The following is a 23387-nucleotide window of genomic DNA, read 5'->3' as shown; positions in this document are numbered from 1 at the left end:
CCTTTCTGGGGGTCTGGACTGCAGGCGGGGAGCCTGGCAGGCCACTCTTGCCCTGGCAGCTAGCCCAGAAAGGGCTGGGTGGGCTGCAAGCAGAGTCAGCAGCACTCTGGAAGCCAAGAGGGGGAACAGGCATTGGCTTTGAACACCGCCCCCCTCAAACCTATGGAAGACGCAATAGTGACCAGTGGGCAGGGCAGCACCACAGCAGGCCCCGGCGGAGGCCCTCCTGTCCCTGGAGCTCAGGCAGAGTGAAGGAAAAGGAGATGGTGACCACCCAGGTCCATTCAGACCTCTGTGGGCACACATCCAGAACCAGGAAGCTGGGAGGGACCTGCTGTGCGGAGGAAAGTCATCCTTCCTGTGTGCTAGGGCAGAGCTGAGGCTCCATGCATGTTTTGAGAGATAAAGCCAGGAACCCATGATTCAAAGCCAGAGAGCAAATGAATTCCAGCATTCTGGGGCCTGAGCTGTGTCCTTTGCATGTCTTGGGGTATCCCCATTCTTTCTCAGGGAGCCCCAAGTCCAGCTCAAACAGCCTTGGGGATGACCCTGAGATGGCACCTGGAGCTGCAGGGGACGCGTGCCAGTTTGGGCCCCCAGCAGGGAGTGCCTCGGCCCAGCAGCTCCTCAGGCAGGACATAGAGCTTGATTTACAGCCGCTGCGGCCTGCTGGAGCCCGCTGCTTCCTCCACAATTGCCAGGAAGCTCAGCCAGTGCTGGGCCGGGCGTCGCCAGCATTCCGGGGCCACCTAAATCATGGGGCTGTCAGGCACTGGGCAAGGATTCTGCTAGGCAGGGACTGAGCCCCATGTCACCTGGCCAGGCTGATGGGCTCCATTCTGGGCTTGAGGCTTGCGGTGGCCTGCAGCACAGGAGAGCCCATCCAGGACTCTCTGCTCCATTGCCCAGGAACTTGGAGTAACGGGTGTGTGGGCCCAGTGTTTACCAGAAGCTGTTGGCTTTGGGGGCAGGCCCGGGAGGCAATGGCGGCAACCTGAGCGTGGGGGTGGCCAGGTTTCCACTCGCTGGTGGCTGACCACGGGAATGTGGATTGTGTCAACGCAGCTCTCAACCCTAGCTCCCTCTGGCCCCAGTGGGCAGCTCCCCCACTGCAGGGCCAGGTCAGCAGCCTCGGCACACCCACACTGGGCACGTGTGGTCTTCTGGTCTTCTCCCTGGTTGCCTGAGTTCTATGTGTCCAGAGTAAGTCTGGACCTGTGTCATCTCATCCGCTTCTGCACACGAGCGTGCGTACACACACACACACCCCTCCCCTGTGGTTGGTGCATGGCTGCAAGGAAGTCTCCAGGACACTGCGCACAGGGACACACGGTGTTTATTTGCCGCAGGGTTCCGCTCACACCTTGGGGCTGGCGAATAGCTCCCAGCCTTCCAGCTTTCCCATCTTGAACAGGGCGGCTGCGGTGCCCATGTATACGCAGCCTGTAGCTGCAGTCCCGTAGTTGTGAGCTGTGGGGAAAGACAGCATCAGGCACAGGGTGTTCTAGGTGCAACCCTGGAGCCCCCCACGATGATAGGGCTGACGGAACTAGGGTTCTTCAGAGACCTATAGAGCCCAGCAGTGAGTTGTGGAAATGGGGATACCAAGGCCCGGCTACCCTGTACCAACTATTCCCCCACTCCAGGTCATGTCGGGAGGGGATGTAGTCAGCACTGGCTCCTGGCAGTTAAGACACCTCCCTGCTACAGCGTTTCCCCATGGTTGAATTGAGGGCCAGCACGGCTTTCCCCTAGCCAGACGCCCAGGACCACACAGAGTATGAGGAGGCCTGGGGTTGAAGTCAAAGTTGGGTTGAGGGCAAACCCAGACCTTACAGGGCCCCCAGCTGGGAAGAAGACGGCCGCCCGTTCCCAGTGTGCACATGTGAATGGTAGAAGGATGGGGGGGAGGGGGAGAGGCAGGCCTCGTCCCACCCTGGAGATGGCTACTGAGTGTCTGTGACACAGGGTGGCATGGGCAGGACAGCCATCCAGGAGGGCATTTAGGTAGAAGGACTGCCTGGTGTTGTAATGGCAGCAACTGCCTGTCTGGAGTAGAACAGAGGGAGGAGGCTGAAGTTATCAGGGGTCACGCACTGTGTGTGTGGGGGGACGCGACGATACTCACTGCGCGCTCCCAGGGTCAGGCCTGCAGCGCAGCCTCCAATGAAGTAGTTCAGGGGGTCATCTGGCTTCTCACGGACCTGGGCACTGACACAGGTGGCGAGGCCAAACATAGCTCCGACAGCAGCTGTAAGGGGAGGTGGGGGTTGGAGGTGGGGAAACGGAGGCGGTGTTGAACCAGCACCTGGCTGTCCCTGTGCAGACAAAGCTGGGTGCCACCACTCTCTGCCCTCTAAGCCAGGCCAGGGTCAGTGTCCAGGGACCCGTTGCCAGCTCACCTGCAGTGAACGTGTACCGGCCAGCCCTGGCCACTGCTTCCAGGTGGGTGTCTGCAGGGTTGAGTACGACGCTGTAGGCTGAGCCTATGGCGCCTGTGGAGGAGAAGGGCGGAGGTCTGGGAAGCTCTGCCGGGATACAGCAGGCCCACCTCTTGCTGTTCCCCGACCCAGGGCCCCGTGCCATGAACGGCACAGCTGTCACAGTGCCTCCTCCACTCCCATCAAAGGCCAGATTTTCCAAGGGGCTGGGGACTGGGCCCAATCCGGCTTGGCAGCAACCAGGCTCAAGAGAGGCTAGACCTTTCACGTGCCAGTGGCTCCGCCAAGACGCGTCTCCACACCTGGCTGGCTCCGTGCCTTCCACACCACCCTGCCCCCACGCTGGTCAGCTTTTCCATTCCCTACTGCCCCGTATTTCACACCTTGGCTTATGTAAGAGCTGAGGCCAGGGTGGGTGCTGAGCCAGGAGCCCAGGTCTGGGTGGACGGCAGGGCAGCCCCAGTTACTATCCACATCTCCCTGGAGCAGCTGCTACGGGTTTCCTACTACACGGAAACGGATGACAAGGGCTATCGCCGCTCCTGGCTGGCTGGCTGGATTCTGCCGTTACTCCCTTTCACAGATGGCGAAGCGGCCCCAGAGAAGCAAAGCCACCAGTATGGCACAGCTGGCCACGGGACAGTGGGTGTTGCCTCTCAGCCATCCTCCAGCCCCAGGGGGTGTGCCACTCATGCCTTTCCTGGTGAGCTCTGGGAGTTCCGAGCTGAACACTGAGAGTTTACAGACTGAGGCCTCCAGCTGGGCCTCAGAGATTATGAGCTGGCGATGGCCTGAAGGACGGGTCTGGACACAGGGACCCTGAGTGACTTCACTGACCATGCCTTATGAGCCCGGGGTCCTAAGACCCTTTCCCAGACTGACTGCCTCCCACCTTCTCTAGCTGCTGCCACTGCAGTGACTGTCCCACGGCCCAGAACAGGCATAGCCTTGGCGCCAACGGCAGCATGAGAGCCTCCAGGAGCAGCTGTGCCCACCAGCCACCATCCCTATGGGGGCTATGCTGCCAAGGCAGGAATTCATTCATTCACCCACTCAGAGGGCCTCATTCATTCATTCATTCATTCATTCATGAGTTCCCCAAGTTGTGAGGCCCCATTGGGAAGGTAGGCTCACTGCCCTCTTGCAATGAACTCTGAGGGGAGCCAGACAGGAAACCAGTCCCCCCCAGGGGAATGAGAAGCCTGGGGACAAAGAAGGCGTACAGGGACGATTGCTCAAGCAGCTACAACTTCCCACCTCCTCCCGCACTGGCTCCCCAGCAATGCTTCTGGCAAGGGCCAGCTTAGCTCAGCATCCACCTGAGACACTCCAGCCCTACCCCACGCTGCACGCGCTCATCCTCTGGCTCCAATGCCATCAGTTTTCAAAGCCCCCAAATCCATGGCCATGTAGCGGTGGCACACCCCTTTAATCCCAGCAGAGGCAGGAGGATCTCTGTGAGTTCGAGACCAGCCTGGTCTACAGAGCTAGTTCCAGGACAGGCTCCAAAGCTACAGAGAAACCCTGTCTCGAAAAAAAAAAAAATTAAAACAAACAAAAATTCTCCCACTCATCTGACCCCACAGCACTTGCCTGGAGGGAGCAAAGCCTTGGGGAGGACTCACGAATGAGGCCTGTATAGAGCATGAGTGACTGAGGCCTTGTGGGTGCAGTGAGAGTCACCCCAAAAAGATGTCTGACATTCCTAACAAGTGTGCCCCATCAGGAATCTTACAGTCCTCATGGTGGCTCACGCTTTTAATCTCAGAACTCAGGAGGCAGAGGCAGGAGGATTTCTTTGAGTTCCAGGCCAACCAGTGCTACGGAGGAAGATCTTGTCTCAAAATAATTGTAAACAAATAAATATCTCCCATGGTGGCGCTTGCCTTTGATTCCAGAGCTCGAGGGGCAGGGACAGACAGTTCTCCGAGTCCGAGGTCAGCCTGGGATAGACGGTGGGACCCTGCCTGAAATACCTCAAAATAGACACAAAAAATAACAACAACAAAACATTTCCCAGAGATTAAGCCGGGGTGTAGCCCTGTCATCCAGGCACTTCGGAGGCTGAGGCCGGAGGATCACGAGAATCAGGGGCTCAGGGCCATCCTCCGCTACACAGCGACTCTGCGGTCTAGTATCATCAAAACCTCGAATTGTCTGATCACTCTATGACCTTAAAAAGATCTTCACATTTTCTCCGGGCTCCGCGATAATGGCTTATGGCCCCTTGAAATCCTAGGGGCAGCGCGCAAACAGGTCTACACCTCTCAGAATCCTCAAGCTCCTGCACCTTCCGGCCCCGCACCGCGGCCCCCATGACCTACGCGTGCCCTCCGCTCTAGGGGCCCGCGCTCACCGATGAGGCCGCCGAACGCAGTGGTGATGTAGGTCTTGCGGTGACACTGGGTGCCGTCGGGAATCTCATCGTAGGCCCGGAGGAGCCGCTGGGCCATGGCTGCGCCGGGCCGTGCGCGCTCCGTAGACCTTTCCGCGCCGCGGCTAGCTCAAGGGCAGCCTGCCGGGCCAACTCTCGCGAGGCTTCCAGCGCGCAACTTTATTGAGCGTCCCGGACGTGGACACTGCTTGTTCGCATGCGCGCGGAGCGGGCTGGGCGTGGACGGCTCCGTTTCACGCAGTAGGAACGGTGCCGTGCGCGTCCCCACGAGCGAATCTGGGTAGGGACACCCGTGACTTCATTCTTGGAAAGGTAAACTGAGGAGCACCGCTGTCAACCAAGGAAAATGCAGCCTGTTCTAGCAAAGACGGCGTTCCTAGCGGATAGAATGTCGATGCCATTGACAACCCGCCATCCAAGAGATTGACAGGTTGCCAGATCAATTGCAGTACAGCGATTGCGGCGTAAGGCGGGTCAATAGGCGAGATTGACAGCGGATACACCAATCGTAATGCAGGTTTTACAGAGCACAGCGCTTCGGCCAATCAGGGACCTGGGATGTGTGTAGGGTGTGGCTATTCGCATTCTCAATCAGAACCGCGTGCGACTATTTGGGGGCGTGGCCTATTTGGGCGGGGACTATCGGCATAGGGTCCAATCGTAAGTCGAGGAGGGTGAAATTGACGGATCTCAAGGCCTCCTCTGCGCTGGTTCAAGATCGCCCTGAGCTCGGAGGCGAAAGCAAACAAAAGCGGACTCTGAAAGAGACTTGAGTGGCACTAAAGGGCGTGACCTGCCTTAGCCCTGCCCCCTCAGAACCGTGGCCAACAGAGAGAGTCCAAGAGGAAGGAGCACGGCTTTTCCCAGGGGGCGGGGCCTTCCCTGCGCGCTGGGCGGAGCCTCGCGGGGCGGGGCGGGGCCTGTGCGGCGGCCCTGGGATCATGTCTGCGCCGCCCGCGCTGCAGATCCGGGAGGCGAACGCTCACCTGGCGGCCGTGCACCGGCGCGCGGCGGAGCTGGAGACGCGGCTGCTGGCGGCGGAGCGCACGATCCGTGCGCAGGCCGAGCGCCTGGCCCACCACGACCAGCAGCTGCGCGCCGCCCTGGACGAGCTGGGCCGCGTCAAGGACCGGTGAGGCCCCGGGGGAGACCCGGCCGGCGGACTTCCCGGAGGAGGCGGGCGGCAAGGGCTGGGAACCAGGAGCCAAAATCTCCAGAGCTCTACGTGTCTGGCATCGCGGCACTGAGGAGGCTGAGGCCGGCGGATCAGGAGTTAGGAGTACCGCCTAGGCTGTATGAGTGTCTCAGACTGCTCAAATGGGGCCAGCTGTCCCGCAAGGCCTGGTCCCCTGGTACTGCCCGCCCTGGGGGCCCTAGAGTTTTGTGCCCGTCTGAGGATCGGAGGAGGTATGAAGTGAAGAGCATGTCCCAGGGGCTGCTGGGTAGGAGCCTATCGGTAGGTGCACAGCGCACCCGAGGACCGCGATGTCAGAACCCATATACAGTAGTCAGAGCTGTGGCAACCATTTTGGGCCACAAGGAAGTTCTATTGAAGGAGCCACAAAACTGGCATTGTTTTGTTTTTGGCCTGGAAGGCACTGTGTAGCCAGGATACCCTTCAACTCCTGATTCCCCTGGAGTGCTGGGATGATGGTGTGCTAGGGATAGAACCCTGACACCAGGCATGCTGTGGGGTTGGGGTACTTTACCAATGCTGTGGAGTTGGCTTTGTGGGTAAGGGCACTCACTTGCCATTAAGAATGGGAGGCAGAGGCAGGAGGATCTCTGTGAGTTCCAGGCCAGCCTGGTCTACAGTGCGAGTTCCAGGACAGCCATGACTACACAGAAAAACCCTGTCTTCTCGATAAACAAAGCAAGACAAAAAGAAAAAGAATTTTATCCTATGGGGTAGAAGAAGTGAACCAACTCTTACAAGCTGTACCCCAACTTACATGTGGGCATTTGGGCACACATACAAGCATGCAAATAAAGAGGTAGTGGAGGTAGGCAGAGCCTCTGTACCCCAGTAGTAACTACCTCTTTTGGCCCCCTCACCAGGGAGATTTCCGCCCTCCAGGAGCAGCTGCTGAGCTCGGAGGCCACTGTCCGCAGTCTGCAGGCTGCAGTGGACCAGAGGGACCAGTTGATCCAGCAGCTGCAGCCCCAGGCTGACCTGCTGCAAGACATTGCTCACCGTCGACCACCCCTGGCTGCGCTGCTGGCCGCCCTGGAGGAGGCTGAGCGACTGGGCCCCTCGCCAGCCAGCAGCCAGGGCCAGCTGCTTCCCGATGGGCCCGGCCCGCCCCTGGGCAACAGCACTGGGGAGGGCCAGGATGACCTGCAGCCTGCCGTCTTTGGGACCACAGTGTGAGCTGCCCTGGCGGATCAGATCTCAGAATGTGTGGCCAAAGCCCAGAGCCCCAGATGTCACCAGTGTCCCTGAAGGATCTCATAAACATTGGAACAAGTGAAAAGCCAAGATCCCATTTAAAACAGTTCCACCTCCCCCAGCGCTTGGGGCATCTGCTACATTCAGTTGATTTTAAATAATTCAAAAATAAACAAAGGCTGAGGCAGTGGTTCAGTGGTGGAGCCCCTGCCCAGCATGCAGACATGCTGGCAAACTGACAGAGGGACAGGACACCTGCCATCCCAGCACCAGTGAATTAACGGCAGCTTGACTCCGAGGCCGTGCTGCTTCCTGTTGGAGACGCGGTTCCACGTAGCCCAGGCTGGCCCCTAACTTGCTGAGGGTGACCTTGAGCCCTGCTGGGATGACAGGCACCCCACGCCAGGCACCCAACACCAGGCCCTATCTTGGTTTTGTTTTTTTGTTTTTTTTTTTGCTGTGAGGCTGTAAGATGGGGGTCTCCCTCCACAGCCCAGCCTTCTCCGGAACCCAGAGTCCTCCCAAGTGCTTTTTTTTTTAATATTATGTATATACATAGAATATGTATACAATATTCTATCTGTATGCCTGAAGGCCAAAAGAGGGCGCTAGACCTCCTTACAGATGGTTGTGAGCTACCATGTGGTTGCTGGGAATTGAACTCAGGTTAATGCTCTTAACCACTAAGCCATCTCTCCAGCTCCCCTCCCAAGTGCTTTGAATACAAGTGTAAGTCACATGCCCAGGTGACATGAGTCCTGACCCATCACCACTCTTCCTGAGGCAGAATCTCCTCTTTATTTCATGCTCTGTTGCTTCTGTGTAGGAAGACAAATCATGAATCCAGGATCCATTTCCCTTGCCTCCATTCCCTCTTTGACACCACAGTCCAAGCCTCAGCCTTCTCCCATGACACTCAGGTTTCTCTCCAATGTCCCCTTTCAGAGGGGCCTTCTCACCAGCGTCCCTGTAGTAATTACTACAGCCTGGTTGCTGCCCTCCACTGTGATTGCTTCTTTTGCTTTTTAAAGGCAGTTTTGTGTAGCCCAGGCTGGCCTCTGCCCTTTTATGTAGCCGGGGCTGCCTTTGAACTTCTATCTTCATCAGTGCCTGCCACAGCTGATGAGGCCCCCAACAGCCAGGAGCCTCCTGGACATCTGATGAGCCCTTGCCCTGTTCGCAGGGACAATGGTGTTTTTGTAGCAAGTCTTCTTTTGATACCCTGAGAGGATCTATTTTGTAACTCTGGTTTCAGTGCTATCCCGGGCCTGCGATGGTGACGGTGTGTTGTCTTTGTCAGAGCAGCAGGAGAAGAGTCCTCACACGCCCTTGCAGCCAGCGTGCAACCAACACTTGGTCTGTTGAGTTTCATGGTCCTGGTGCTCAGGGAATTGTCCTGGAGCAGCCACCAAGTGTGTGTGTGTGGGGGGGGGGGGAGATAGGAGCTGCTCCATCCAGCTGGTCTCTGAATCCTGCATGGTGCTGACTTCCTGCCTGGGACCATCAATAGAGGAAACAGAAGGGAAAAGGGAGTTGTTTGTACAGGGGAGACGCACCAGAATAAACCAGTTTTTTCTAAGCCTGGGCTGTCCTTCTTGTGGGGACTGGGGTTGGAGTCAGGAGCCCTGCAACTCTGCACAGGCTGTGACAGCTGAGGAAACTCAGGCCAAAGGGAAGGGAAACTGCTCTGTGTACCAAAGCAACTTTGAATTTAGGGGACAAGGATTTATTGATTTTATTACCCATGCCCCACCTTCCACTCCCCAGCCTGTGACTATCTAGGTGGGGGAGGGGGGCTGGGGGGAGTGTTTGTAATGCTGAGATTTACCTCCTAGCCTTGCTTTTTTTTTTTTTTAAGGTCCCCACGCTCCCAATTTACTCAGGAGATCTTGTCTGTTTCTACTTCCCATGTAGATTAGAACTATGCGTGTCTCTCTTAGGGTCCTCATTGTTGTCTGGGTTCTCTGGGATTGTGATTTGTGGCCAGCCTTGCATCTTAAGACTCAGAATTGCTTGGACTGTAGCTCAGTGGCAGGGCTTACTCGCCATGGGTTGGAACCCTGGTTTCTATCCCAGCACTGTGAAAAGGAACGTTCCCAGCAATTCTTGATTATATTTTACATTTCTCTATAGAAAAGCAGTGGTGCCTGAGGGGTGACTTAGCAACATTTGCTTGGCATGCCAAGGCTCTGGGTTTCATCCCCAGCACCAAAAACTGAAAACAATGAGCTAGTTTTCTGATACTCGCCAATGTTTGGAGTACAACAGGCCATCCATTTGGATAGCAAAATGTCACTTCAGTTTCTCATTAACTCAATCACGACACTGGTTGGCTTGCAAACTCATGGACAATGTTTCTTTTGATTTTGAGGCAGCCTCACATAGCCTGGAACTCCTGTCCCTCCATCTCCTGCATGCTGAGATTATACCTGTGTACCACCAGGCCCCGTTTTTTTTTTGTTTTTTTTTTTTTAAAGACAAAGGTTTCAGTCTGTAGCCCAACCTGGCTTCAGACTTTCAGCTCTGTCCCCACCTCAAGTCTCCCAAATAGCTGGGATACCCCTGAAGTCCAGAGTGAGACAGCTTGTGTGTTCCAAGTCTCTAGCCAGGCTTGAAGCTACTGTGGCCCCAGGGGTGGACAGGGGTCTGGGAGTCAGTCACAGTGCCTGCCCTTCTTGGCAAGCTAATGTATCTGGTGCAGAAAGAGTTACAGTCGGGCCCCTCCCTGTCCCCAGAGCCATCTGTATTGCCTAGCAACAGCTGTGCCAGGCAGGCCGCACAGACCTCCCCGGAGCTCCACTGGCCAGACCCTGACACAGGCAAGCCAGGTGAGTGGTTGGGGTGATCTTGGGCTGTGTGGTATTAGCAGCTCTGTCAGGCCATCTGAGTACAGAAACCCATTGCAAGTTCTTGTCTCTGCAGTGTTCATTTGTGCTCATAATGGACACCGTGAATGCCACCATAGAAAGGCTGAGAGCCCAGTGTCTATCCCGAGGGGCCTCGGGCATCCAGGGCCTGGCCAGGTGAGCCCTCATGCCCGGTATTCTCAGCACCTTCTGGCCTGGCGGTTCCCGTCAATGGAATCCAACTTGATATCTTGCTCCCCAGGTTTTTCCGCCGCCTGGACAAGGATGGCAGCCGGTCCCTGGATGCAGAGGAGCTGAGGCAGGGCCTGGGACAGCTGGGGCTGGATGTGGAGGAGGCAGAGGCAGAGGCACTGTGCAAGCGCTGGGACCGTGATGGCAGTGGGACGCTGGACCTGGAGGAGTTCCTGCGGGCATTACAGGTGAGGCTGGCCTCAGACACTGTGAGGGGTGCCAGTGAGAGTGGCCAGCCCCAGCACCCCTCAGTCACTGTCCCCTTCTACAGCCCCCTATGTCCAAGGCCCGAGAAGACGTCATTGCAGCTGCCTTTGCCAAGCTGGACCAGACAGGGGATGGCGTGGTGACTGTGGACGACCTGCGAGGGGTGTACTCTGGCCACACTCACCCCAAGGTGCGCAGTGGAGAGTGGACAGAGGATGAGGCCCTCCATCAATTCCTCGACAATTTTGACACATTTGAGAAGGATGGGCAGGTGTGTTCACCTGGTACCTTCCACAGGGCAGCTTCCCTGGCCTGGGTCCCACTCATAGCCCTCCCCCCTCATAGCCTGTTGTCTCCCCCCCCCAATAGGTCACACTGGCCGAGTTCCAAGACTACTACAGGGGACTCAGCGCTTCAGTGGACACTGATTCAGAGTTCGTGGCCATGGTGAGCAATGCCTGGCGCCTCTGATGTTGTAGCCCTCAGCTGCCTGACAACTGCCCTTAGCCTAGTCCCCTGACCCATCTGCTACTGTTACCACTGTCCTGGGGCCCCAACTAGACACAGGGAGGGGACTATGTGAGAATGGGAGGCTGAAGAACCGGCTGGACCAGGTCTTTGGCAGGGCCACCCACAGGCCTGGCTGGATTGAGCACTGACCCTATCAGGGCCCCCCTTGGCCACACCCAGCTTGTCTGGCTGCCAGGTGCATGGGAGGTCGGGGTTTTAGTTAAAAGTTTTAATGCAGTTCTCAAATACATTTCATATGACAATCTTACATAAATGTTCCAAAACACATGGGCGACGTCTGGAGTCACTTGTCACTGACTGGCTAAGGCTGGGAGCAGTGTGACTGACCCATCTGCCAGGCAGCCTCTGGTATCCTTGCTGCCTCCCCGGGTGTGGCCTGGGCAGAGATGGAACCACACAGTCTATGGTGGGGGTGTCACCTTCTGCCTGAGGACAGGCCCTTTGCCTTTCAGGGGCCCTAGATGGTCAATCTCTCAGGGCCGTGCTGCTTAGGGAGGCCCAGGTGGTGCAGGTGAACAAGAGCACAGGAACCCTCCTGGGCCAGCGTTGTCCAGACAGGCGTTCTCAGGCCCAGACCTAGGGAGTCACTGTGGGGGCTGGACGCTTCCCACAGGGACATCAAGTCAGCTCAGCCAAAAAGCAGCTTCACCCAGGTCCTCGGAAGCCAGGCCATCAGAAATGAAAGGCATCAGCCATGTGAACCTGGCAGAGTGGGAAGCTGAGCAGACAGCAGGTTGCTCTCAACAGAACGCTGAGCTCAGAGTTTGAACTGTTGCTGCCCAGGGAGGGAGAGTTGGTCACCACGAGGCTGGGTGACCAGGCCAGGTCTGAGAGCCAGCGGAAGCTGTGACAAGTGTCAATGTGCCTTTTCGATCGGAGGAGGGCAGGGATCGTTCTTTCTGCTCATCAATATGATGAGGTTTGAGTCCCAAGCTGCATCCTGGCATCCCCATCTGCTGCAGAGGGGACACGCGGATCCAGCCTGCGGCCACCCCAGCAATAGACACCACCATGACGCGGCCTGCAGGGAGGGACGGGCAGCGGACAGACGACAAAGCAGCAGCCTGGTGCAGTGGCTCTGCTGCTATGTGCTCCCAGGAGTCTGGCCATCTCCTTCATCATCTGCGCCTGTGGGAAGAGTGGGTCCCTCAGCCCCAGCACAGCCACTGTGGCCAGCTGGAGTCCCTCCCACAGGCCCCGTGTTGCTCACCGGCTCCTGAGGAAGTGACCCCTGAGGGAGTTAGCACCGCATCCTCATCACTGTCTTCCTCCTCGGTGGCCCGTGTGGCCCCTGGCTCAGGTACGGGATCCTTGGCCTCCTGCTGTTCCTGCTCAGCACGGCTACGCAGTGCCAGGATGCGGTGGTGCAGGGCTGCATACAGCTGGCCAGTGTCCTTGGAGCTGGCCTGGGGAGACAGTGTGTGAGGTGGCAGTGTGTAGCTGGTAGCCAGGCTGGGCAGCATCCACACATGTAGACCCTGGCTTGCTGCTGGGCCACACTGGCCTGATCAGCTGACTTCTCTGACAAGGGACTACAAGTGCTGGAAGGCCCTGGAGAGTCAGGCTGGACAATGAGGTCAGAGTGGGGTCTGTCATCCCTGCACATGTGTAGTAGAGGGGACAGCATGGTGTGCACACAGCTATTGGGAACTGCCCAGGGAGGAGGTTTGTGTCCTTGCTTTGTGACATTAGGACAGTGACCAGCACTGAGCCAGTGTTCCACGCCAGCCTTCCCCTGAGCTCACCGAGATCAGAAAGACCTTGACGCCCTGGTCCTCGGCGTCCGTGGCTGTGATGCGGATGCTCTTTTCGCTGGCCTTGTCCATCTGCATCTGTGCCCACAGCTTCGTGTTCAGGATGAGCCGCAGGCTGCCCTGGGTCCGCATCACTGCAGTAAGGAGGCCCTTAGCTTCACACATGCCCCAACCTGCAGCCCACCTCCAGAAGACCAGGGGAGCCATGCCCTTGCAGGTCTGGAACAGGGCAGGCATGCTCTCACAGAGCCCTCCTGAGATGGAGACCACCTGCTCCCACCTCAAGCCCAAGCCCACCACGTGTGTGAGGCGGATCCCAACTCTCCCCACCCAGTCAGGCTTATGAGTCCCATCCTCCCTTTCCCCCAAGGCCAGGAGCTCATCTGAGGCTCCAGGAACAAGCATCATACAGGTAGTTCCTGGCTTGCTACCTGTTATGGGGGGGAAAAAAAAACTAGGGCTGGAGATGGCTCGGTAGTTAAGAGTACTGACTGTGTTGGGCAGTAGTGGGCCAAGTCTTTAATTCCAGCACTCAGGAGGCTGAGGCAGGTGGATCTCTGTGAGTTCCAGCCTGGTCTACAAGAGTGAGTTCCAGGACAGGCTCCAAAAAAAAAAAAAAAAAAAAAAAGCACCAAGTGCTCTCCCAAAGAAACAGGGTTCAATTTCCACATGGTGGCTCACAACTGTCTGTAGTTCCAGTGGGACCGAACACCCATAGCAAAACACATAAAATAAATTTTAAAAACAAAACAAACACAAAAAGAACAACAACAAGCCCCCACTACCCCATATGCGCAGGGTCACAGGTCACTGCCTAGAGCAGTACTACAAATGCTTCCACCAACTTTTGTGTTTTTGTTTTGGGCTTGGCCTTGAACTCACAGCAGTCCTCTTGCCTCACCTCCCAATTCTGGGCTTAAGTTGGCTTTTCAAGGGAACGTAACCAAATGGGACAGGAGTTCCCCATTTCTTTGGAAGAGCTCACAGTGGATCCCAGGTCAGATCCCAACAGGAGGAGGGCAGCTCTGACCGACACTGGAGCAGTGCCTGCTGCTCTGAGGACTCACAGTCCAGGCTGACATGCTCCTGCCGCCACCTTGCTTCCGAGCTGTATTGTTTCCATGAAGGATGCTTGAGCAGAGAGTGGGTGTGCAGAAGCAGTAGGCCCCGGCCAGAGGGCCCTGCTCACAGCCATGCCCTGTCCCAGCTATGGGCCCCACACTTCTGGTTTGGTGTGACCCCAGGGCCACCTCTAGGAGGGTCTACCCTTATCCAGTGCTCACCCAGCCGGGACTGTAACGTGCCGTCGTCAGTTGATGCCATGTCATTGAGCCTCAGAAGTCCCCGGCCACGCTCCACCCATGACTGTGAGGCCTTGTCAAACACAAACAGCTTACACTGGATCTGTAACACATGGGGTCAGTGAGCAGGGTATGGGTACCCACCCTCTGTATCCCACCAAACTCAAGCTCCACTTCAAACCAAAGCTACCAATGATGCTCGGTATCTTAGTACCCCATCTGCCTACCAGTCCGCAGCTATAGTCAGGACGCTGCCAGCCAGCACCCAGCTTTGTTCTTTTTGCACAGTCACCTCTTTATGTGTTTCGGTTTCTGTGGTTCTGGGAATGGAAGCCAAGCTCCGGCAAGCTTTGTTCTACTATGGAACCATGTACCCTTCCCAAATGCATAAGCAAGGAGAACTCTGGCAACCCAAACACACAGAGATGCCACCTCGCTCCCACGGGAAGGAGTGCTGGGTGTTGCTATGAGTTGCCCGGCTGCAGGGACATCCTACAGCGCTTGGGAAGACAACAGCATGGCAGTCCCTTCCACTGCCGACCCAGAAAGCAAGTGAATGTCCTTACAAACATGCACGTGTCATCCTGCCTATGAGGGTTCCAAAGCAGAAAGGGCCAAGTACTAGTTCACTGGCACCATGCAGTCCCTTGGGGTGTTACCCAGTCAGGAACAGAAACAACTGACCTAGGATGCCAAACTCAGTGTCAAAACCAGGGCAAAATTCCACACTTCGGAGAATCCCAGAAGTGTTCAGAACTGGGAAACCCAGAGGCAAGGAGAAGACCTGCGGGTGCTAGCTCACTGGACGGGGCTCCAATTGTGACAATGGCTGTGCAACTGGTTTAGGCAAAAATGTTCCTGACTGTCCTGGAACCTTCTCAGTAGCCCAAGCTAGCCTTGAACTCAGACGTCTCCCTGCCTTCACTGGCTGTTCCGGAAGTCAGGTCTTGCTACGCAGCCCACTCCTGGCCGCCCTGCTCAGCACGCTCACTCACCTGCAGCACGTTACTTTCCGCTTCCTCCCCCGTGATGACCTCCACTTTCTCCAGCAAACATGTCCACGCTGTGGCCTTAGTGTAGGCAGCGGCTGACTCGGCCAGTGACTCTGCATGAGAGGACCCAAAACCACAACCGAGTCAGCAGGCCTGGGGGGCTCCTGGGGACCCAAGGAGCCCTGTCCTGGTCAGCAGAGCATGGCCACCCGCCATCCATCCCGGGCACTTCAAGCCGACCTCTCACATCTACTGGGGCCACAGCTGTCCCTGCCTAGTGGTCGGGAGTCTCCTGAGGTGTGTGCAGAGCTGTGCCCTACCTTTCTTGGGGGCAGTCTCCTGGGACGATGGCTCAGACCCTGACTGGACATGCGTAGTCTCCCTGCTGGCATCTGAGTTGGCTTCATTCAGCTTGGGGGGGCTCTGAGGAAACAAGCGTGCCAGGGCGGAGCTGCTGTGGGTGCTGAGGACAGAGTGAGAGGCCCAGCAGGGACGGCTGCTCAGCACTTCCCGGAGGCCTTGAAACCTGAGCACCCTGCAGGGGCCTGTCCTCAACAGCCATTCCTAGTCAGGCCCTCCTTTCAGGACCACACGCTGTGGCAGACCAACAGGAATAAGCTGCAGCATGGCAACTGTACCAGGTGCCAGGGGCATGACCAGAGTCTGTGGACACCATGGTGGGGCTGGGCGCACACCCAGAGGAAGAAAATGGCCGAGAGGAGTGGGTGATGACTAGACTCTGCGTCCTGGGCTATGAGTGTTCAAAAGCAGGGAATATGCATGCGCCTGCTATCCTGGCTGCCCCTGTCCTGCAGAAATGGCAGGCATGGCTGATTCTGTGAACAGGGACACAGGCCACCTATCTCAGTGGTGTAGCTTTGGGGCCAGCTGTGGCGCTGGCCACAGGGATGCCTGTGTCAGTGAAGAGTATAGACAGGGTGAAGCCGGCCCCCTAGTAGCCTCTGGGGGGCAACAGAAGCCTGTAGCGAATGTGAGCTGGAGCTGGTCTTTCTCATTCCTGTACCTGAGAATCCTGTCCTGACTGCACAGGAGACAGCATGACAGCCACATGCTGTGAGCCCCCAAGTAGATAACAGTGCCAGCCAGGGCCACTCACCAAGACGCGCTCGCTCATGTTCTGGCCAAACACAAACTTGTTGGAGGTGTCAGTACTGTGGGCTGAGCTGTCTGCACTGGAGAGGAGTGGCACCGTCAGTGTGCACCACAGGCACACACAAATGCCTGTCTCTCCCCGCCCCCTCAGGCCCACAGCCTGCCACACAGGCCAGCTGGACCTCTCTTCTCGAGATGGAGAGTCCTGGTGGCATGTGTGCACAACAGCGCACTCACCTGGAGCTGATGTACTGCAGAAAGTAGTTGGTTGCAGTAGGTGTTTCTGAGCTGGGATGCGCAGTGCTGTCTGCATCCGCCACAGTGGCGTTCTCATTCATTAACTGCAGAGAGAGGGAAGGGCTGCTCACGTGGTCCTGTCTGACAAGTCCTGCCTTGAGGATGCACTGAGCACAAGGTACATCTGCCACCAACATGGCCACACCTGACACAGTGGTGAAGACACAAAGACAAGATGGGTGTGGTGGTGCACGCCTTTAATCTCAGCACTGGGTGGGAGAGGCAGGAGAATCCTAAGAGTTTAGGCCAGCCTGGGCTACACAGTGAGATCTTGTCTGGTGTGGACCCACACACCTGTCATCTCAACATTGCAGAAGGCTGAGACTCAAGGCTGGTCTGGGCTGCACTCAAAATAAGTGGGGAAGAGAAACCTGCAGAGAGGGTCGCAAAGCTTTAAGAGCTTTTCTACCTTGTTAGAAGCCAGTCATATAATGGGGGTATGGTACCATGACAACCACAGTTTCCCCATGGTTCTGTTAAAAGCCATGATGTAGGTGTCACTCCTGACACTAGAAGATCCTGCGACCCTGGCTCATGGCTGTGCCTGATGGCACTGGAGGGTGAGTGCAGAGCCCACAGAAGCCTGAGGTCCTGTGGCTGAGCATGGTGGGTGCCCAGCCCCGAGAAGGAGGTTCCTACCAGAGGGCAGGGGACAGAAGGTGCACTGGAGTCTTTTGCATGGGGGAGCATTTCAATGTGGTGACAAAGGTCTTGCTGTGCAGCCCAGGCCAAATCACTCTCTGAGGGGCATCCTGGGTCCTGTGGGTACTGAGAACTGCCCCAGACCCCATGCTCCGGCACTGCAGGCATCATCAGACTTGGTTTCCAGGAGCAGTCTGACCGCTCTGCTGAGGATTTTGTGGTCGCCCCACTGGAGGCTGCTTGAGCCCAGGGCCCAGATCACAAAGCCAGGCTGGCTAGTGTACAACTGCCATCCCAGCAATCAGGAGGCTGAGGCTGGAGGATCAGTCCAGGGTCATCCATAGCCACACAGTGAGTTCAAGACCTTATCTCAAATCAAACCCATGCCAAATCAATCACGCAACCAGCATTTTAGTGTTGTTCTTGGAAAGATGACCTGAGGTAGCCCAAAATCCTAGGACTTGAGGTTTGCCCGGGCCACATGAAACACTACCTCAGAGTGGGGAGGGATTCTCAGTGGAACGGTGCCCTGGGCAATGGATGTCTGGGTAGATGTGTGGCTGTCGCGGGTACCCCAGGACACTCTCCTTAAGGACTGGTTGCTGCAGTTCCACTGCCCCACATCCACCCAGCAAATACCTTCACTCTGTCTCTCAAGTTCTGTCCAAACACAAAGGCCTGTGGGGCCGCCTGCTCCTCTTCACAGTGCCCCTCCTCTGAGGTGCCACGTGGGGTTTTCTGAAACACTTTCTCCTACAGGGAATAAGAAAAGAACCCAATCATACTCAGAAGCGATGGCAACAGGACGTCCAGGAGTCTGAAGTCAGCCAGGCACGCACATGGCTGGCAGCTACGATAGATTCTCCTGGGGTGAGGGGTGTTAGAGAAAGCCCTGAAGCCTGGCAGCTGTCCAACACCAGAAGTTCCCTGCCTCAGTGGAGCTGACAGAGGGTAGATATGGGGAGCTCAAGACCCAAGGGCACCTCTGAGCAGTAGACTGGCTTCTGGTCCTAGGCAGTCTGCCCGGGGCTCAGAAGGCACTTCTAAGAACCTGTTCCCGGGGACTCTACTCAGGAATGAGGACACTGGCTGTCAGCGGGGCCAGACACGTCACCATACCCTGGTGCCAGCAGAGCCAGAATCAGAACCAAGGGTCCTGATGTACACTAGAAATGGGGCATCAGCTACCAAGAGACAGACCAAATGAGCCCCCATCAGTCGTGAGAGGAAATGGTGTGGTGTGGGACTCAGATGTGAGATTCCATGGTGCACAGAGCCAGTGGCTGGGGACCTCATATGGCAGGCCACTCCCACACTTCCAACACAGCTTCCTGGACTGTTTTACACCAACTTATGTTTTTGTTTTTTTCCAAATTAATTTCTTTGACTATGTGTGTGTACAAGCATGTGTGTGTTTATGTGTGTGCATGCACATGGAAACCAGAGGGTAACTCCCTGGACTGGTTGGTTTCTTTCTCTACTGGGCTTCAACTTGGGTCATCAGGCTTGCAACAAGCAGTTTTAGTCCATTAAGTCCTGTCACTGGTCCCTCTAAATATTGTCTTGCAAGTGTGACTCCCTGAGTTCAGGGACTTGCTCAACCATGTGGCTCAGATGAGGGGAATCTGGAGTGTTGCCAGGAGACCTCTGGGCAGACACCCTGGTTGTACATGGAAGGTGTGTGGGTGGGTGCTCTCAGTTCCTGGAGCCCCACTATCCCTGTGGCAGCAGCCCTCAGTGGTGGGAAGGGTGGCACAGCGCTAACTGTGCTCTCTGCGAGACTGTCATGAGAACAATAGCCCCCCCCCCTGCCTTGACACTATACATCTGGTTCCATTCTTGCTCTGCCATGGGTCCTACGCCTACACAGGGAGCATGGCTTGTATGCATAGTCCTCCATATCCCTGTTGGGCACTGTCCCCTACTGAGAACTAGTCCCCAGGTCTGTTGTCACTTTACCAGGGTTTCTACCTGCATTGAGGAGTCCCAGTCTCAGGGTTCAGAGTCAAGAAGCCCTCCTGTCTGACATGTGTGTCATCACATGGCTGTGAATCCTGGTCAGCGCTTCATCATAGGCTGAATTCACTCCCTAGCCACCGGGCTCAACATCCCTGATCAGCAGCTAGTGACTGTCACAGGCCAGGAATGCTGTGAAGGTAAGGGTTCTGCCTGCTCTTGTCATATCAGAGACAATAAGCACGGTGATCCTGTCCATCCCAGGACATCGGAAAGGTGGAGCCTTGGGGTGAAATCTGGGCGCCACAGGGACAGACCCAGTCAGATCAGTTAGCACTGAGCACCCAGCCTGCTGGAGAGGTGGACCAGCATGTCCTCCGCTAAGGGATGGGAGGGGCGTGCACTGTGGCAGACAGGCTGGGCACTGCAGAGGGTGACTCAAGTGGATCTGGGTTGGTGGAGCTGGATGCTGGCACAGCCTGGCTGGAACAGTGCACCTGATTTCCCTCCTGCGTCTCAGTCACACTCACAAGAAGCAGGCTGTGGGAGCGGGATGAGTATGTCCCCATGTGGCTTTGACTGTGACGCCACATGGATGAATTCAAGAGCAGAGCAGGCAGCCTGAGAAGCAGGTGGGGCAGGGGTGGTGGCCTTGAAACTCTGGGCTGCAGGGCCCTCTCCTCTCACGTTTCCAGGGCTGACACCCCAGCGCCACCATACGTGCACCTGAGGGCCCATCTGTGACTGGGAGTGGGGTAAGGGGGAGATGACACACGTAGGACCTTGTATTGGAGACACACTGTGGTGAGGACACAGCCACAAAAGTCGCTCCTGGGCTCTTGGGTAGTGGGGACCATCCTGACTGACTGACAGCCAACAACCAATGCCAGTTGTCCAGTGGCTAAGGTCTCAGTCCCTGGTGTGGTGTGAGAGGACTTTTAGCAGGGGCCCTGTGGAAGCGGGTAGGTCACAGGAGCACCATCCCCGCAAAGGACTGAGCCCCCTTGGCTCTCTGCCGTCCTCTCCATTATTGCCTAGCCCCATGCTGGGAGCCTCTGCAGGCCCCTCCTGGGTGTTGTGTTCCACTGTGAACAGGACACTGAGCAAGCCCAGGCAGGCCAAGCGCTAGGAACCACTGAAGGCGTCTAGGCTTGGAGAACCTGAGCAGAAATCACACCAGGCCTGGAGCTGCAGCCCACTCCAGCCATCCCATGACCCACCAACCTCAAGTGTGTTTGTCCCCTCGGCAGACTCGGAGGGGCTCCTCTGTGTGAGGTTTTCTGGTGATGCAGACGTGGCTGGTCCTGTGCAGTCTGTTGGCATGCTGACCCCATTGGTGCCACTACTGGGGACTGCAAAAGGGAGAGAGTTGGCAGGTGGCACATGTATGCATCCCCTCCTCAGCCCTCTGGCAGCTGCCCGAGCTGCTGGGCTCTGTCTAGGCTCCTTTGGAAAGAGGCTTCTAAATTCCATTCATCTTAGGCAGGGCATGGTGGTAAGTGCTTTTAATCCCACCACTTGGGAAGCAGAGCTATGAGTTCAAGGACAGAGCAACATGGAAAATTCTATGTCAATCAGGGGTACATTAAAAAAACATGCATTCTTAGATTAAAAACAAAACATGCCCAAAGCTCCCACATGAGGGGCTGCTGTCTTTATTCTGGACATACTACACCAGCAGACGGCATGCACGGAGCTGGGTTTCATCCTCAGCACTATTCCCCTCCCCAAACAAGACACAAACAAGAACTGGCTTCCAGAAAATGATGAGCAAAAGAAAACCTAGCAAAGACAGGTCATGTGCAATTGGAGAAAGCCCGTCTGTGCATGCGCACACTCACAAAGCCAGAAGGGAGCTGGCACAGTGGTGCGTGCCTACTACCCCATGCTTCAGAATTCCAGGCTAGAGTGAGTGCAGGAGCAGACGGGCTGCACACTGAGATGCCGAGTCACAAAAGTCCAACTAAACCAAGACAAAACGGCAATCACCCTGACATGCTGGGCCATCCTGCTGGCCCCCAAATCGGGACAAAACAAGACAAGAATCTTCGAGGGTGCTATGGCGTTGTTGAGCTGGCTGGCTCTGAGCACTGGAGTCAGCATGAGTCAGGTCCTAGGTCACTGCTGAGCTCTGAATGACAAGACCAGAACTCAGCGAGCCCCAGGTGGCTTGGAAACTGCTCTGCAAGGATGACAGAGCACAGCTTGGGAGGCTGACAAGAGAGATGGGCAGCATTCCATTCCTCTACTTTGGCTCTCCAGAATGGAGATGGCCCAAAGGAACCGCTCGCCTCTGTACTTCAGACTGTGACTTGGTCCCTTACCCGTCTGTGACAGCACCTTGGGCTGTGGGGCTTGCAGCACAGCTGGGCGGAGGACACCACGCTGCTGTTCCCTGGGCTTCTGGCTGGGCAGACCTGGAACACAGTGGATTCTAGGAACCCTGTCCCTGCTGCTCCAGGGCACATCAACTCCAACGGTCGTGCATGGGAGGCCACAGTCAAAACCAGCCCTTTCTCTATAGTGACAGTCACCTGCCACTGGGATCTGTGATGAGGCCCAGGTCACTGCTACACTCTGAGAGCTGACCCAGTGCAAGGGGAGATGCCCATAGCTGGTGCAGGGTCACAGTGAGTTCCCAGGTAGGAGACACCCTGTCCCCGCAGGTCTGAGCAGCTTTTCAGAGCTGCGTCTATGTCAGTTACATCCCTGTAGACAGACTGGGGCCTGCAACAAGGATCCTGGGGCTAGGTAAAGGCCTGGCAACATCACCTACCTGCACTGGGCGCCTGGCCATGGATGAGCGTTGGGGGCTTCAGCCGGAAGCTGCTGCTTTTCTCCTCTGCAAGCACAAGACACAGCTGAGCTCAGCGAAACAGGGAGCACAGTGGGTCTGAGACCCTGAGCATGGTCTAGGCTGCATCGCGCAAGTAGGAGGCCCCGGGTCAGAGGTGTAACTCTGCAGCAAGACCAGCCCAGGAGACCTGGAGGCTGAAGATGCTGAGGCAGGGTAACATATTCACTTGGCCTGGCTCTTCCTCCCAGGGGAGGGAGTGATGGTACTGTTGGGCAGGCCCCTAGGACATGCCTGGAGTTCAGTGCCAGCTAGTCTAACCTGACCCAGGACAGGAAGGTGTGGGAAGATGCACAGGTCACAGGCAGTCTTGGAGGCTCAATCATCAGGCATGGGGAATGCAGACTCCACCCCCTCCTCCCATACCCATGATCCTCCTGATGGAATCAAACAACAAAATCCTTGGGAAAATGTCAGCAGAAGATAACCTGAAACATCGGGTTGGGGAGCTGGTTCAGTGGGTAGAGTGCCTGCTGTGCAAGCACAAGGACCTGAGTTCAGATCCCCACACACCAGCAAAAGCACACAGAGATCTCTGGCCAGCGGGGCCAGCCCAATTGGTGAGATGTAGGGCAATGAACGATGACAGTGGTGTTGACAGGCACAGGTGAGAACACCAGCACCCTGTAACATGGTGCACCACATACACAGACAAAGAAACTATCTAGGTCTTAGGTGAACAGAAGGTCCCACAGTGCTGGAAATGCGGATGGGGAATATTCAAAAGTGGTGGACTCAGAAATATGAAGGGGATTCGTGATGCCTGCAGCTGAGGAGGGAGGACACTGAGGGGGACTGGAGCCAGGACTCATGAGGATGGAGTTTATTTGGGGTTGACAGCTAGACACTGGGAACACTGACAGGAAACTGGCCACACAGAAAAGCTCAGGGGCTGCCTTGGGGATCACCCAGTCAGAGCAGCACTCAAGCCAAACATGACCTGCATGTGTGACAAAGGGGCCACTAGAGCCAGCCATGGAGCTGGGCAGGGAAGCTCCAGGGGATGAGTGCTGGACCACACTTTTCAAACCAGAGACTAAATTCAGAAATGGTGTAACTGAAACCCAAAGGCTAGCTTTGGGCAGCTGTGTCCTGGCCATAGGTCTCTCAGGGTCCTGTTCCCTAAAGAAGTAATCTCAACAGCTGGCCATAGGGACTGCAGCCACTCACCTGCACCAGCTTGGTGCGCTAGCGTGGCCACTGTGCTAGGATACAGGGATTCACGCAGGGTACCACTACGACCAGATGGACAGACACTTATCAACACTCAGTGAGCAGTGGAGGCTCAGAGTTCTATCCCCAGCCCCATCCACAGGGACACCCAGGGCTCTTCTCAGGTCCTCTGGAGACTCATTTTGCTAACAGTGTTGCTGTATGTGACTCACCCAGGACCTGGAAAACCCAGCTTCACCCCCTC

The 23387-nt window shown here is 56.4% G+C and overlaps 4 protein-coding genes across 5 annotated transcripts in view; 2 read left to right on the top strand and 2 right to left on the bottom strand.

The window, feature by feature from the left end:
- Positions 1–1318: 1318 nt before the first annotated feature.
- Positions 1319–4984, bottom strand: Ndufa11 (NADH:ubiquinone oxidoreductase subunit A11). The gene is made up of 4 exons (XM_005371099.2): positions 4798–4984; positions 2403–2495; positions 2129–2251; positions 1319–1470 (listed from the first exon to the last, which is right to left on the bottom strand). Exons 1-4 carry the CDS (start codon positions 4892–4894, stop codon positions 1358–1360), a joined length of 426 nt encoding a protein of 141 aa, XP_005371156.1. The 5' UTR covers positions 4895–4984; the 3' UTR covers positions 1319–1357.
- Positions 4985–5714: 730 nt separating this feature from the next.
- Vmac (vimentin type intermediate filament associated coiled-coil protein) lies at positions 5715–7750 on the top strand. The gene is made up of 2 exons (XM_005371098.2): positions 5715–5968; positions 6895–7750. The coding sequence occupies exons 1-2, from the start codon at positions 5778–5780 to the stop codon at positions 7205–7207; spliced, it is 504 nt and encodes a 167-aa protein (XP_005371155.1). The 5' UTR covers positions 5715–5777; the 3' UTR covers positions 7208–7750.
- A 1407-nt stretch (positions 7751–9157) lies between these two features.
- Positions 9158–11307, top strand: Caps (calcyphosine). Its single transcript, XM_005371093.3, has 5 exons — positions 9158–10053; positions 10148–10248; positions 10334–10511; positions 10595–10801; positions 10900–11307. The coding sequence occupies exons 2-5, from the start codon at positions 10166–10168 to the stop codon at positions 10999–11001; spliced, it is 570 nt and encodes a 189-aa protein (XP_005371150.1). The 5' UTR covers positions 9158–10053; positions 10148–10165; the 3' UTR covers positions 11002–11307.
- Ranbp3 (RAN binding protein 3) overlaps positions 11021–23387 on the bottom strand; it is a 51734-nt gene continuing 39367 nt past the window's right edge. The window contains exons 6-17 of one of the 2 annotated variants that reach the window (XM_013355149.2): positions 21893–21958; positions 21441–21533; positions 20341–20468; positions 17800–17913; positions 16459–16562; positions 16226–16301; positions 15429–15531; positions 15112–15221; positions 14099–14219; positions 12807–12949; positions 12272–12467; positions 11021–12189 (exon numbers count right to left, since the gene is read on the bottom strand). In XM_013355149.2, the coding sequence (XP_013210603.1) occupies positions 12146–12189; positions 12272–12467; positions 12807–12949; positions 14099–14219; positions 15112–15221; positions 15429–15531; positions 16226–16301; positions 16459–16562; positions 17800–17913; positions 20341–20468; positions 21441–21533; positions 21893–21958 (1298 nt within the window). In that variant the 3' untranslated portion in view covers positions 11021–12145. The remainder of the gene's footprint in view (positions 12190–12271; positions 12468–12806; positions 12950–14098; positions 14220–15111; positions 15222–15428; positions 15532–16225; positions 16302–16458; positions 16563–17799; positions 17914–20340; positions 20469–21440; positions 21534–21892; positions 21959–23387) is intronic. The other variant, XM_005371097.3, reaches the window with a different exon arrangement.

This window comes from Microtus ochrogaster, unplaced genomic scaffold (genome assembly GCF_000317375.1).
Source record: "Microtus ochrogaster isolate Prairie Vole_2 unplaced genomic scaffold, MicOch1.0 UNK98, whole genome shotgun sequence".
Taxonomy (NCBI): Eukaryota; Metazoa; Chordata; class Mammalia; order Rodentia; family Cricetidae; genus Microtus; species Microtus ochrogaster.
Note: the sequence above shows the minus strand (reverse complement) of the source record. Positions and strands in the feature narration are given on the sequence as shown.

Excerpts from the sequence above, each read along its gene's own strand:
- Ndufa11 (XM_005371099.2), bottom strand. The coding sequence starts at position 4,894 with ATGGCCCAGCGGCTCCTCCGGGCCTACGATGAGATTCCCGACGGCACC. Across the intron at positions 2,496-4,797 it reads TGCGTTCGGCGGCCTCATCG|GCGCCATAGGCTCAGCCTAC; the intron begins GTGAGCGCGGGC and ends TCTCCTCCACAG. Across the intron at positions 2,252-2,402 it reads CCGGTACACGTTCACTGCAG|CTGCTGTCGGAGCTATGTTT; the intron begins GTGAGCTGGCAA and ends CTCCCCTTACAG.
- Vmac (XM_005371098.2), top strand. The coding sequence starts at position 5,778 with ATGTCTGCGCCGCCCGCGCTGCAGATCCGGGAGGCGAACGCTCACCTG. Across the intron at positions 5,969-6,894 it reads CTGGGCCGCGTCAAGGACCG|GGAGATTTCCGCCCTCCAGG; the intron begins GTGAGGCCCCGG and ends CCCCCTCACCAG.
- Caps (XM_005371093.3), top strand. The coding sequence starts at position 10,166 with ATGGACACCGTGAATGCCACCATAGAAAGGCTGAGAGCCCAGTGTCTA. Across the intron at positions 10,512-10,594 it reads AGTTCCTGCGGGCATTACAG|CCCCCTATGTCCAAGGCCCG; the intron begins GTGAGGCTGGCC and ends CCCCTTCTACAG. Across the intron at positions 10,802-10,899 it reads CATTTGAGAAGGATGGGCAG|GTCACACTGGCCGAGTTCCA; the intron begins GTGTGTTCACCT and ends CCCCCCCAATAG.